Source organism: Anomaloglossus baeobatrachus, chromosome 6 (assembly GCF_048569485.1).
Source record: "Anomaloglossus baeobatrachus isolate aAnoBae1 chromosome 6, aAnoBae1.hap1, whole genome shotgun sequence".
Classification (NCBI taxonomy): Eukaryota; Metazoa; Chordata; class Amphibia; order Anura; family Aromobatidae; genus Anomaloglossus; species Anomaloglossus baeobatrachus.
Genome location: NC_134358.1, coordinates 176,288,839 through 176,301,676, shown reverse-complemented (window position 1 = coordinate 176,301,676; position 12,838 = coordinate 176,288,839). Strand labels below are relative to the sequence as shown.

The 12,838-nt window shown below is 41.6% G+C and overlaps 1 protein-coding gene across 2 annotated transcripts in view; it reads left to right on the top strand.

The window, feature by feature from the left end:
- Positions 1 to 12,838, top strand: part of LAMA1 (laminin subunit alpha 1) — a 306,682-nt gene that overhangs the window by 239,425 nt on the left and 54,419 nt on the right. For both annotated transcript variants that reach the window (XM_075314522.1, XM_075314523.1), the window contains exons 42-44: positions 5,099 to 5,215; positions 8,924 to 9,106; positions 11,907 to 12,061. In XM_075314522.1, the coding sequence (XP_075170637.1) occupies positions 5,099 to 5,215; positions 8,924 to 9,106; positions 11,907 to 12,061 (455 nt within the window). The remainder of the gene's footprint in view (positions 1 to 5,098; positions 5,216 to 8,923; positions 9,107 to 11,906; positions 12,062 to 12,838) is intronic.

The window sequence follows — 12,838 nt, the reverse complement described above, 5'->3', positions numbered from 1 at the left end:
TTACTATCTAGATAAGCCTGGATCATATTTGTTGTTTGCATATAAAGTGTAATATATAAACTAATTTATAGCAACTGGAATTGTAAATGTTTTGTACATTGCATACTTTTTATATACAGTTAGGTCCAGAAATATTTGGACAGTGACACAATTTTCGCGAGTTGGGCTCTGCATGCCACCACACTGGATTTGAAATGAAACCTCTACAACAGAATTCAAGTGCAGATTGTAACGTTTAATTTGAAGGTTTGAACAAAAATATCTGATAGAAATTGTAGGAATTGTACACATTTCTTTACAAACACTCCACATTTTAGGAGGTCAAAAGTAATTGGACAAATAAACCAAACCCAAACAAAATATTTTTATTTTCAATATTTTGTTGCGAATCCTTTGGAGGCAATCACTGCCTTAAGTCTGGAACCCATAGACATCACCAAACGCTGGGTTTCCTCCTTCTTAATGCTTTGCCAGGCCTTTACAGCCGCAGCCTTCAGGTCTTGCTTATTTGTGGGTCTTTCCGTCTTAAGTCTGGATTTGAGCAAGTGAAAAGCATGCTCAATTGGGTTAAGATCTGGTGATTGACTTGGCCATTGCAGAATGTTCCACTTTTTTGCACTCATGAACTCCTGGGTAGCTTTGGCTGTATGCTTGGGGTCATTGTCCATCTGTACTATGAAGCGCCGTCCGATCAACTTTGCGGCATTTGGCTGAATCTGGGCTGAAAGTATATCCCGGTACACTTCAGAATTCATCCGGCTACTCTTGTCAGCTGTTATGTCATCAATAAACACAAGTGACCCAGTGCCATTGAAAGCCATGCATGCCCATGCCATCACGTTGCCTCCACCATGTTTTACAGAGGATGTGGTGTGCCTTGGCTCATGTGCCGTTCCCTTTCTTCTCCAAACTTTTTTCTTCCCATCATTCTGGTACAGGTTGATCTTTGTCTCATCTGTCCATAGAATACTTTTCCAGAACTGAGCTGGCTTCATGAGGTGTTTTTCAGCAAATTTAACTCTGGCCTGTCTATTTTTGGAATTGATGAATGGTTTGCATCTAGATGTGAACCCTTTGTATTTACTTTCATGGAGTCTTCTCTTTACTGTTTACTTAGAGACAGATACACCTACTTCACTGAGAGTGTTCTGGACTTCAGTTGGTGTTGTGAACAGGTTCTTCTTCACCAAAGAAAGTATGCGGCGATCATCCACCACTGTTGTCATCCGTGGACGCCCAGGCCTTTTTGAGTTCCCAAGCTCACCAGTCAATTCCTTTTTTCTCAGACTGTACCCGACTGTTGATTTTGCTACTCCAAGCATGTCTGCTATCTCTCTGATGGATTTTTTCTTTTTTTTCAGCCTCAGGATGTTCTGCTTCACCTCAATTGAGAGTTCCTTAGACCGCATGTTGTCTGGTCACAGCAACAGCTTCCAAATGCAAAACCACACACCTGTAATCAACCCCAGACCTTTTAACTACTTCATTGATTACAGGTTAACGAGGGAGACGCCTTCAGAGTTAATTGCAGCCCTTAGAGTCCCTTGTCCAATTACTTTTGGTCCCTTTAAAAAGAGGAGGCTATGCATTACAGAGCTATGATTCCTAAACCCTTTCTCCGATTTGGATGTGAAAACTCTCATATTGCAGCTGGGAGTGTGCACTTTCAGCCCATATTATATATATAATTGTATTTCTGAACATGTTTTTGTAAACAGCTAAAATAACAAAACTTGTGTCACTGTCCAAATATTTCTGGACCTAACTGTATGTGTTAGCAAAAGTATATGAGTAGAAGACTTGTATGCATGCTGAAAGCAGTACGATACATACACTATCACTATTAAGTCACTTGTAACTGTCCAGCAGTGAATTATAAAAAAAGCTAATTTACAGCAGCCAATAAGAGCTCTTGTCCCTCTTCTGCCCTTGGTCATTTGCAAATTAACTTTAGCTTCCTGATTACATCTTTGGCAACAGGACATTATCCTGTCTAGACAAGGAATGTGTTGGCAATTTTATGCCACCTTTATGGGGACAAAACCATTACAATAACATTTTTTTGTCGTTATCCATGTTGTATTGACTCCTGTAATAACACCTTTTAAGGAGTTGTCCACTAATTGGACAACCTGTTCTCATTCCTCATGTTTGGCCCCATTAAAACAAAAAAGCCTTTACTCACCTCCCATGCTGGCACCCTTCCTGGGGCTCATGTAGGGTTATGACTAGTGATAGGAGAACCCGAGATGTAAAGGTTGGGGTCCATACCAAACACTTAGTGTCTGTGCAAAGACCCCGGACAAGAACTTCTCAGGGATGTTTGTATTATTGTTTGGGTTCAGCTGCCAGATAAAAATAAAAAAAAAGGCAAAACGTGGATTAAAACAGGAGAATTATACTTACAGAGTTTCCTGCGTGGCTATCACACTGTTTCCGGATCTACTTATTAAACCTAATGCATATTCACTACTACCCCCACCCACCCTCTGTGACAGCATCTGTGATTGGTTGCAGTCAGACTGCCGGCATGCCAGCATCTGTGATTTTTTGCTAGCTGTCTGGGTTCCAAAAAGGGAGTGTAAAAATAAATACCTCGATTGACACCGCTTCAGGGCAATCGGGATAAGTCGGATAAGAACCAGGATTGGCACATCTAATGGATGTGCCAATTGTGGGACAGCTGTGGGCTGCTGTTTTGAGGCTGGGAGGGTCCAATAAGCATTGGCCTCCCCAGCCTTAGAATACCAACCCCAAACTGTCCAATTTATTTTGGCTGGGGATCAAAATGGGGGGGGGGGAGCACACCATTTGTTTAAAATTATCTATTTAAATAATTATAAAAAGCCACGTGTGGTCCCTTGTATTTTGAAACACAGCCAAGATAACACGCAGAGCTAGGGACTGCAGCCTCCAGTTGTCTGCTTTATCTGCTCTTCGTATCAATATACGGGGGAGTATACACCATTTTTTCCAATTATTTATTTATTTTTACACTCAACTTTGGAGACCCAGACAGCTAGTGTGAGGAAAACCAGTCACAGATGCTGCCACAGAGGGTGAGAGGGGGAAGCAGAGAATATTCATGAAAGTTGATGAGCGGACCCAGAAGTAGTGTGACAGACTCAGTAAGTATAACTGTCCTGCTTTAATCCCCATTTTCATTATTTTTTCAGTCCCATAGCCCTTACTAGCATCATTTTATAACACTCCAGTTCGAGTCCTCATAGACAAATATGGGGCTTGGCATCCGGGGTCAAGTTCAGAGTCAAATTTTGTCCCGAAGCAGACTTTTTTTTAAAGTCCAGCTGGACCCGCCAAACCCGAACATCTGCGGGTTCGCCCGTTTCAAGTTGTGGCGTCACTGGAACCCACCATCCAATTGCGACCATCTTCTCTCCCTGCCATTGTACATATGAGCAATCAACAGTCAGTGTGAGCAGCTTACTAATTTCCTGTAAATTACTAATACGTATGAAGGCGGGGACAAAGAGGCAGCTGATAATTAAGCTCAGGACCCACGTGACATTACAACCTAAGGTGAACCCCTGGAACACTATAGTTGGCACCGCTGGAATGGCACCAGCTTTTATATTTTAATGAAGCCAAACGTGGAATGAGAATAGTGGACAACTCCTTTAAAATAGAGTTTTATGTTCAACAAACTTTGCATAATCAATAGTACAGGCAAATATAAAAACTTGGTGATATATTTTATCAGAGAAATCAGCTTCCTTCCTCACTTATCAACCACTTCTTCCCCTGCCACTGCTTCCTTAACTTGTTATCCATTCTGAAAAAAACAGCTCAGATCCCATTTATTCAGACATGACTTACTGCTAGTTCACTCTGGTGTCATATCCAGTTAGTGCTTTATTCTTTATTGAGAGAGGAAGAGGAAGGAGGAGCAGGGAGGGGAAACAAGCAGAGCTAAACAAAGATTGTAGTGAACCTTCTAAGGCGGGCTTTACACGTTGCGACATCGCTACTGATATATTGTTGGGGTCATGTCGTTACATCGCAACGTGTAAATCCTAGGTGCGACGATGAACAAGTGCAAAAGCGTAAAAAATCGCTGATCTGTGGCGTTCATTTCTATAATGTTGTTACTGCTGCAGATACAATGTTGTTTGTCGTTCTTCAGCACCACACATCACTGTGTGTGAAACCGCAGGAACGACAAACATGTCTTTACCTGCGTCCACCAGCAATGTGGAGCGAAGGAGGTAGGCGGGATGTTATGTCCCGCTCATCTCCCCCCTCCGCTTCTATTGGCCAGCTGCTTAGTGATGTTGCGATGACGTCGCTGTGACGCCGAACGCACCTACCCCTTGAAGGAGGGATTGTTCGGTGGTCACAGTGATGTCGCCGATCAGGTATGTGCGTGTGAAGCTGCTGTAGTGATTATGTTTGCTATGGCAGCAAGCAACAGATATCGCATGTACGACGAGGGCGGGTACTATCGCGCTCGACATCGCTAGCAATTGCTAGCGATGTCGCAATGTGTAAAGCCCGCCTTACTCCATAGCTTTTTCACATAGCTTAGCACTGCTGTGTAATACCCTCCTTCTTGCTATTGCTTGTCTTTGTGTCCTAAAAAATTAAAATAGAGCAGGAATAGCTCTATGTCATGTACTATGTATGGGAGATATAATAGCAGCTAGTCTTCTCCCAGCTCCAAGTGGATTGCAAAATTACAAATCGAGCACACAGAGGAAAAACCTGGTGAAAGTGCAGGATATAAGTCATGTATACTATTGTTCCTCATGTTTGCACACTGGAAAATGTATTCTTTAACATTGCTTGAAAATATGATTACTGTAAATAAGAGCCGATTGAATTATAATCTTGTTGGCCAGCACTTGGTATGGGAAAAAATCTACTCATGTAAAAGAACGCTAAGCCATAGAAAACACTGTGTACTCTCGATTCTATTTTCTAAAGTCTACTTACCGTATGGTTCCATTTATTGCTGTGGGTTAGTAATTTTACATCTAAATGATTATTTAGGTATTGAGCCGTTTTCTTTATGCAGTCGTTTTCAGTCTTTTTATAAACAGAATTCTGAAGGCTGGCATTATATTTTTTTCTCTTGCAGGCCTCGTGTCTCACTTGAAAGGTTTAAAGACAAAAGTGGATAACATACAAAAGCGTACGCATGCATTTACCGGACAGATAAACGAGCAGCTGCGGGCTCTGAGAACCCTACCGAATGGTGAGAAACAACATTTGTCCTATTACATGTAGCTCTGTGATAAAATAGTAATAGAAAGGCAAGTCTCCATGGACTGCAGACTGAGCGGAGAACATAGCCCTATTTATAACATGAAATGGACTTTTATCCTGGAGTGCCGTGTAGAGATGCAGCTTCACTGTTTCTTTTCTGAAGCCTTCAATAAAAGTGTAGAAAGTGACTAATATACAGTATATCCAAATGTGTACACATCTAACAAACTAACTAGAGCTTTGTCTAGTTTGTTAAATATTGGTAAACAGGAGAACGCGCACACTCTACTTAAGCCGGCAACAATTTTAAGGTAATCTTCACTTTTTTTTTCCCCCATTCTGAATTTCACTTCCAATTTGCCTAGAAGTGAGTTTGTAGCTAACCATAGACATAATAAGGATCTTCATACATAATTGTGAGTTGCGCATGTAACCGTATCCCACAATACAGTGCAGCACTGTCAGTTGCGCAACTGCAGTTCGCGCCCACATCATAGCCATTGTAACCAGGGAAAACGATGCAGGCGGAACCCAAATTGTAGGCTGAGTAAGCACAATTCTGTTCCCAGTCTAAGGCCCGTTTCACACGTCAGTGAAAAACACGGATGTTCTTCACTGACGTGTAAAACATGCACATGTCCCTCCATGTTCCGTGATTCACGGCACACGTGGGTTGTCCATGTGCAATCCGTGATCCATGATTGCACATGGACATTACTCACCTGCCTTCACTGCTGCTGTCCATGGTGCTGATCTCCTCGGGTCTGCTGCGTCCGCCCACCGCTCTCAGCACCTACTTCCTGGTTGGCAGTTCCTGCTCTCATGAATATTCATGAGCCAGGCAGGAGCTGCCGAGAGCGGAGCAGGCACAGCGAATCGCAGGCAAGGTGAGTTGAAAATATTTAATACGTCCGTGATTTTATGGTACATGTTTCACTGATCACACACGGATCACACCATAGTGTGGTCCGTGGGTCATCAGTGATGCCAGAAAAAAACTGACTTGTCTCCGTGCAGAATCATGGCCACAGGTGTACGCTGCACGGAGACACGTTCAGTGAAAAATCACTGATGTGTGAGCAGACCCATTGATTATAATGGGTCTGCGTATGTCAGTGATTCTGGTACATTTTAAAAAAAGCACAAACGTACCAGAATCACTGACGTGTGAAAGGGGCCTAACATTGTGCTATCCATACCACATCCAAGTATAATGAGGTGTTGGTGTCTTAAATTGCACATTTGCAATGTCACGGAGCAGTATGGAGGCATAGCCGGGTATGTCCGCCCTTGCCTGACATCGCCATGTCTTGAGCGATGTTGCGGAAAGCGACGAGACATGGCGGCACTGACGAAACATAACGAGACATGGCGGCACTGACGAAACATAATGAGACATGGCGGCACTGACGAGAGAGAGAGAAAGAAAAAAAATACACACACATTATTTTTATTATTTACAATAAAAATACACACAGCCATTAACACATATAATTAGCCCCAAAAAAATATCCGTGGATAATCCAGAGCTATGATCTGCTACACCTTCAATTATAAACACAAGAGCTTACAAGAGACCATATAGTGGAAACACACACACAGCACACAGGGGAGACACCACATAGTGAACACAGCTCAAGAAACAAAACACCAGATACCAATATACAGCACACAACAAGGAAGACACAGTGCACAGGGGTGAAAGAGGTCAAATAACGCAACACATACAATACATAAAGGCAGAGGGATGACATACAACAGATATATTGGAAAGTGCAAACAGTGTAATACATGTCCACTGCTCCTGTCAGCACCACTAAGCATAGACCGATGTTCATGTCACCGCACTCCCGATGCGATAGCATCAGGCCTATTTCTAGTTATTAATGATTAGAAGATGATGTTCAAGATTTTAAGGATTATCATTGTGTCGATTAAAGAAAAATGTTCATTTTTGAGAAGTTGCTTGTTCAAAATGTTTTTAAGCCCTCAATGATAAAAGCTAGAATTATAGTGTTTGCTGACTCTAAAGGCATGTGCAAACTGCCATATTTTAGAAAGATATGGGGCACTCACCACTGTTTATGTTTAAAAATAGCACTTTTTTGAGACATCATGTGCAGGATGTGGTATAAAAGGAGCAACAACTGTTTTGCGTGTCACCAGGCTTCTTCTGGCTAGTGAGCAGTAAGAAGCCTGGTGACAGGCAAAACAGCTGTCTCTCCTTTTATTCCACATCCTGCACATGATGTTCCAATAAAGTGCTATTTTTATACAGAACCAGTGGTGAATGCTGCATATTTTTCTGCTCTATATGCATGAAATTTAACATATTTTTTGGCTGAGCAACACATAATACTGGGCAAAACTTTAAAATATCATATTCCTTTATTTGCTTACCATATATTCTGTGTTGACTATGTAGCAGTGCCAACAAACATTATTTTTATTCAGAGGCCATATTTTAGGTCAGAGAGCAATCCAAGAAAACTTCGGATCCCACTCAGACCATTGTTAGTCTGGGTTGTGTACATGTACAAACATTTCTTGGACGGTGTCTAACGGAAGAAACTTCTACATGTCTGTGTTTAATCCAAAATGCAGATCGCACTTGGTCATGTGGGTAAATGAGTGCATGGGAAACATCAATCTGCACTCGGATGACATCTAAGTGCAGTCTGGACTCACAGAATGGAGAAGATGGAGACATTTTGTTCTCCATATTCTCCTCAGAGTGTTCTCAGATTATCTCCTCCAGGATAATCAGATCACACTATGCTGATGCTGAAACTAGTAGTATCACACTAGGCTCAGGCTAACATTCAGATCAAACTCTGATCAGAGTATCATTTGTATAATCAGCCCAATTCACTGCTATGAGAGAATCTATGGCTGTCAGCACTGACCCTAATTGGAAAGAGAAAATGCATACCTGAAATATTGTAAGAAATATCTGCAATGCTCAGTTATCTTAGGTAGTCCCATTGACAATGAATGCATATATTAACAATGCTCTACTCGAAAATGACACTTTCAGATCATGGGATCAAAAGATAAAAAAGAAAATAGGGCCCCCACACCTTTAGTATTAAATTGACATACATGTGCACAAATCTGATATGTATCTAATTTACAAACATATACATACACTATGTGCCAACACACTGTGATTAATGAATACATGAACCCCACTAGTGCTGTAAATGGGCCTAAAGGTCTAATAGGAGTAAGATTAGTGGGGACTTGTAATTGTAGAATGGATTCTAGTGAGATTAAATTAAATATATTCAGGGAAAAAATTCAGTACATACCTCTAGGACTGGTGAATGTGCAGTAGGTAGGATGACTATCCTGACAATCCCGTTTAGAAGTCATTCAGGTTTATGAAACATGACAAGATTGTTTGGAGCCTATGGGGCGACCTTTTCGTCCAGTGGGAGATCTATTTACTCTAGCACTGGAATTATTACCGGTGTAGTAATGATATGTTTATGACATTTATTACCTGACTTATCAGAAAATATAAAAAGCATAATATATACATTTACACAGTGTTATTTTTAATGCAGAGAGATATCCTTATCATGTTCAGGAAATGTAATGGAGCTGAACAGAATGTGTGTATAGGCAAAGAACAGAGGATTATCATTTGCATGTTGACCATTTTAATACTACTTTTTATTCCCGTATTCACCAGACACAAGCTCTAAACTCCAGGATGCTAAAGAGTTGGCTCTTTCTGCCAATGCCTCTGCAGCCATCACCTTGAGCCATATTACGAGTTTCAGCCAGAAGCTGACAAATGCCACCTCAACATTGTCAAGGGTTAATGACACATTGCAGAAGACAAAGGAACTTCTCATCCACTCTTCTAAAACTGGTATGGAGCCTGCTATATTACAGAAATATTGGCAGGATCAATATTTTATAGAATCTAGCATTTATTTAGTACTAGCTGTAGTACCCGGGTGTTGCCTGGGATAGTAACTATCTGTCTGTGTCTGGCTGTCTGTCTGTCTCTGTCCATCTGTCTATTTCTGTCTGTCTGTCTGTCTGTTTCTGTCCGTCTGTCTGTTTCTGTCTGTCTGTATCTGTCCGTCTGTCTGTGTCTGTCTGTCTCTGTCCGTCTGTCTGTCTCTGTCTGTCTCTGTCTGTCTGTGACAGTCTGTCTCTGTCTGTCTCTGTCTGTCTCTGTCTGTCTGTCTGTGACAGTCTGTCTCTGTCTGTCTTTGTCTGTCTCTGTCTTACTCTGTCTGTCTCTATCTCTGTGTTTCTTTGTCTCTGTGTGTCTCTGTCTGTCTCTTTCTGTCTGTCTCTTTGCCTGTCTCTCTGCCTGTCTCTCTGTCTGTCTCTTTCCCTTTCTGTCTCTGTGTATCTGTTTGTCTGATCCTTTCCCTGTTTGTCTCTGTCTGTCTGTGTGTCTGTCTCTATCCATGTGACTCTCTCTCTAGCCATGTCTGTCTGTCGGTCTGTGTCTATCTCTCTGTCTGTCTATCTCTCTGTGTCTCGGTATCAGTCTCTCTATCTGTCTCTTAATCTCTGTGTCTGTTTGTCTCTCTCTATCTCTTTGTTTGTCTCTCTAGCTCTGTCTGTCTGTCTCTCTCTATCTCTGTGTCTGTCTCTTTCCCTGTCTCTTTCCCCGTCTGTCTCTTTACCGTCTGTCTATTTCCCATCTGTTTCTTTCCCCATCTGTCTCTGTCTCTTTCTTTCTCTCTTTCCTTGTCTGTCTCTTTCCATATCTTTTATCTTGTCTCTGTCTCTTTCCCTGTCTCTTTCCCTGCCTCTTTCCCTGTCTGTCTCTTTACCTGTCTCTTTCCGTCTGTCTCTTTCCCCATCTGTCTTTTCCCCATCTGTCTCTGTCTCTTTCCCTGTCTCTATCTCTTTCACTGTCTTTTTCCTTGTCTGCCTTTTTCCCTGTCTTTTTCCTTGTCTCTGCCTCTTTCTCTGTTTTTGTCTCTTCCCTTGTCTCTGTCCCTTTTATGGTCTCTGTCTCTTTCCCTGTCTGTCTCTTTCCCTTTCAGTCTCTGTCTGTCTCTCTGTTTGTCTTTTTTCCTGTCTGACTATCTCTTTCCCTGTCTGTCTGTGTCTGTCTGCCTCTGTCTGTCTCTTTCCCTGTCTGCCTCTCTTTCCCTGTCTCCCTCTCTCTGTCTTTCTCTGTATGTCTCTGTTTCTTTATGTCTCTCTCTATCCGTCTCCCCACCGACATCTTATTACCTCACACATAAGCTTCTTATACTAACAAATTATTTTGTTCCTATAGCAACCACTCACAGTTGCTATTAATAGCCTGTAGCTCCTACCTCCATTCAGTTTAATGGAGGCAGGTTTTTTAGAGAGTAACTGTAAAGCGCGGTGTTAATTTTTCCAGTCAAAACATAGTCTATGACGTTCCCTGAGTCACATGTGGTGTCTGTGCAAAATTTCGTGATTGTAAATGCAACGGTGCGGATTCCTTTAGTGGACATACATACATACATACATACACACACACATACGCTCAGCTTTCTATATTAGATCATGCACCACATCTTGCCATGTGCAAACACATCTAATCCAGTCTGTTTTGCTATGTTATGGCTAGAGATGAGTAGGTCGATGCGCTGAACATTGAGTTTGCATTAAATTTGTTGAAAGTCATGGTTTCACACAAATTCAAACATTTTGAGATTAAATTTGCAGTTCACAAAAAAAACTTGCACAGTATCATTTCCCACAATGCTGAAGCATCAGGGAGCAGGCTAGTGATTTTGTGCTTTGCCGCATGGATCTCCCCATAATGCTCTGCAGCTATGACATCTATCGGATTATCATACCTTGTACAGTGGTGATCAGTACCTGGGCTATAACAGATCAGTGGTTCCCAAGTGGAGCACAGTTTGTATGGCAGAATCGTACCCATCTCCAGTGTCACTGGGTAAATCTTTCTCTTCTGTAGAGTGTAAGCTCTTATGGTCAGCGGGGTCCTTTCCCTCTCTTGCCTGTAGAGTAGAAGCTCTTATACTTAGTGGGGTCTTCTCTTTTTCTCCTGTAGCTCTTATTGTCAGCAAGGTCCTGTGTCTCTCCCTGTAGACTGTGATCTCTTATGGTCACCAGAGTCCTCTCTCTCTTCTGTAGAGTGGAAGCTATTATGGTTAGTGGGTTCTCTCTATCTCCCATTTGCTCTAAATGCAGCGGCACTGTGGCTGAGTGGTCAGCACTGCAGTCTTGCAGCACTGGAGTTCTGGGTTCAAATCCCATCAAGGACAACATCTGCAACGAGTTTGTATGTTCTCCCCGTGTTTGTGTGGGTTTCCTCTGGGTTTTCCGGTTTCCTCCCACACTCCAAAGACATACAGATAGGGACCTTAGATTGTGGGACAGTGTTGCCAATGTATGTAAAGCGCTGTGGAATTATTATTATGTAGTTTCCAATCAATTGCTAGCTTTCCAGTGTAGCTATTTCCCCAAAATGTATGCTTTGCACACCAAATTTTTGGGGAAAATTCTGCAAAGCCAGCAAGTTTGAATTTCAAAAGATCATCCTACCTCTAGTCATAGATCTTGTTATTACAGAGGCCAGATCTTTAAGGTGAGCAATGGACAGCATCGACTTAAATTAGGGTCTGTCTAGGTATCTACCCTCAGTATTGATGGATTGATGATTTCCTATGAATTGAATTATATGTGTTTTTATTGTATAGCTGTAACAGCTGAGAGCAGGATAAAGGAAGTGGAGAAACAAGCTAACATTTTACTGGATAGATTAAAGCCTATGAAATTGCTTGAAGAAAATCTGAGCCGTAATCTTTCGGAAATAAAAGAGATGATCAATCAGGCAAGGAAACAAGCTGCCTCGGTAAGTGGGATCCAGACCGCTACTTTACTATTAACCTATTTTTCTGCATTTACAGGTATTGTGAGATAGAACTGGATACACATTGTAGGTGGTATGAAGACCCTGGCTGGATTACATTTACCATAATTCAACCAAGGATAGAGGGCATTTTAAGCTCATTGCAAAACATTACATAAAAATGAAATGAAACAATGAAATCAACTAAGTAATGTATTTAAATTGAAGAGGATCAATGTTATTTAACCTGAACCTACAGAAAGTCCTCTTTCTATCAGGCCTCCATCACGTGTATGTGTTTAAACACGTACATGAAAAAATGGCACTAGTGTCATCAGTGTTTTGGATCTGTGTGTCATCAGTGTGTGGTCCATGTGTCCATTTTTACCATCAGTGTCATCAGTGTTTTTCACTGATGGATCATTAACTAAATAAATGACAAAGCTTCTCCTCTCCTTTTCAATGTTAAACATGAACAGCAGACGGATGCCATCTGTGCGATGTATGTGTTTTTTCTAGATTGATAGCCTTTGTCATCCATAATGCTGGAATAAAATGGACATCTCACCGTGTGTTTTGCATGGACACATGGTTTGTGAAACAACACAGAAATATGAGTAGTACCATAGGTTATAATGGGTACATGTTGTATCCATGAAAAAATGGATGCAACAAATACAGTATGTGCAACACAAATGTCTGAATAAGGCCTAAAATTGATTAAAGCATGTGTGTAGTAACACAATAATTATAAACGACTACCACAATGTATGTAGAGGG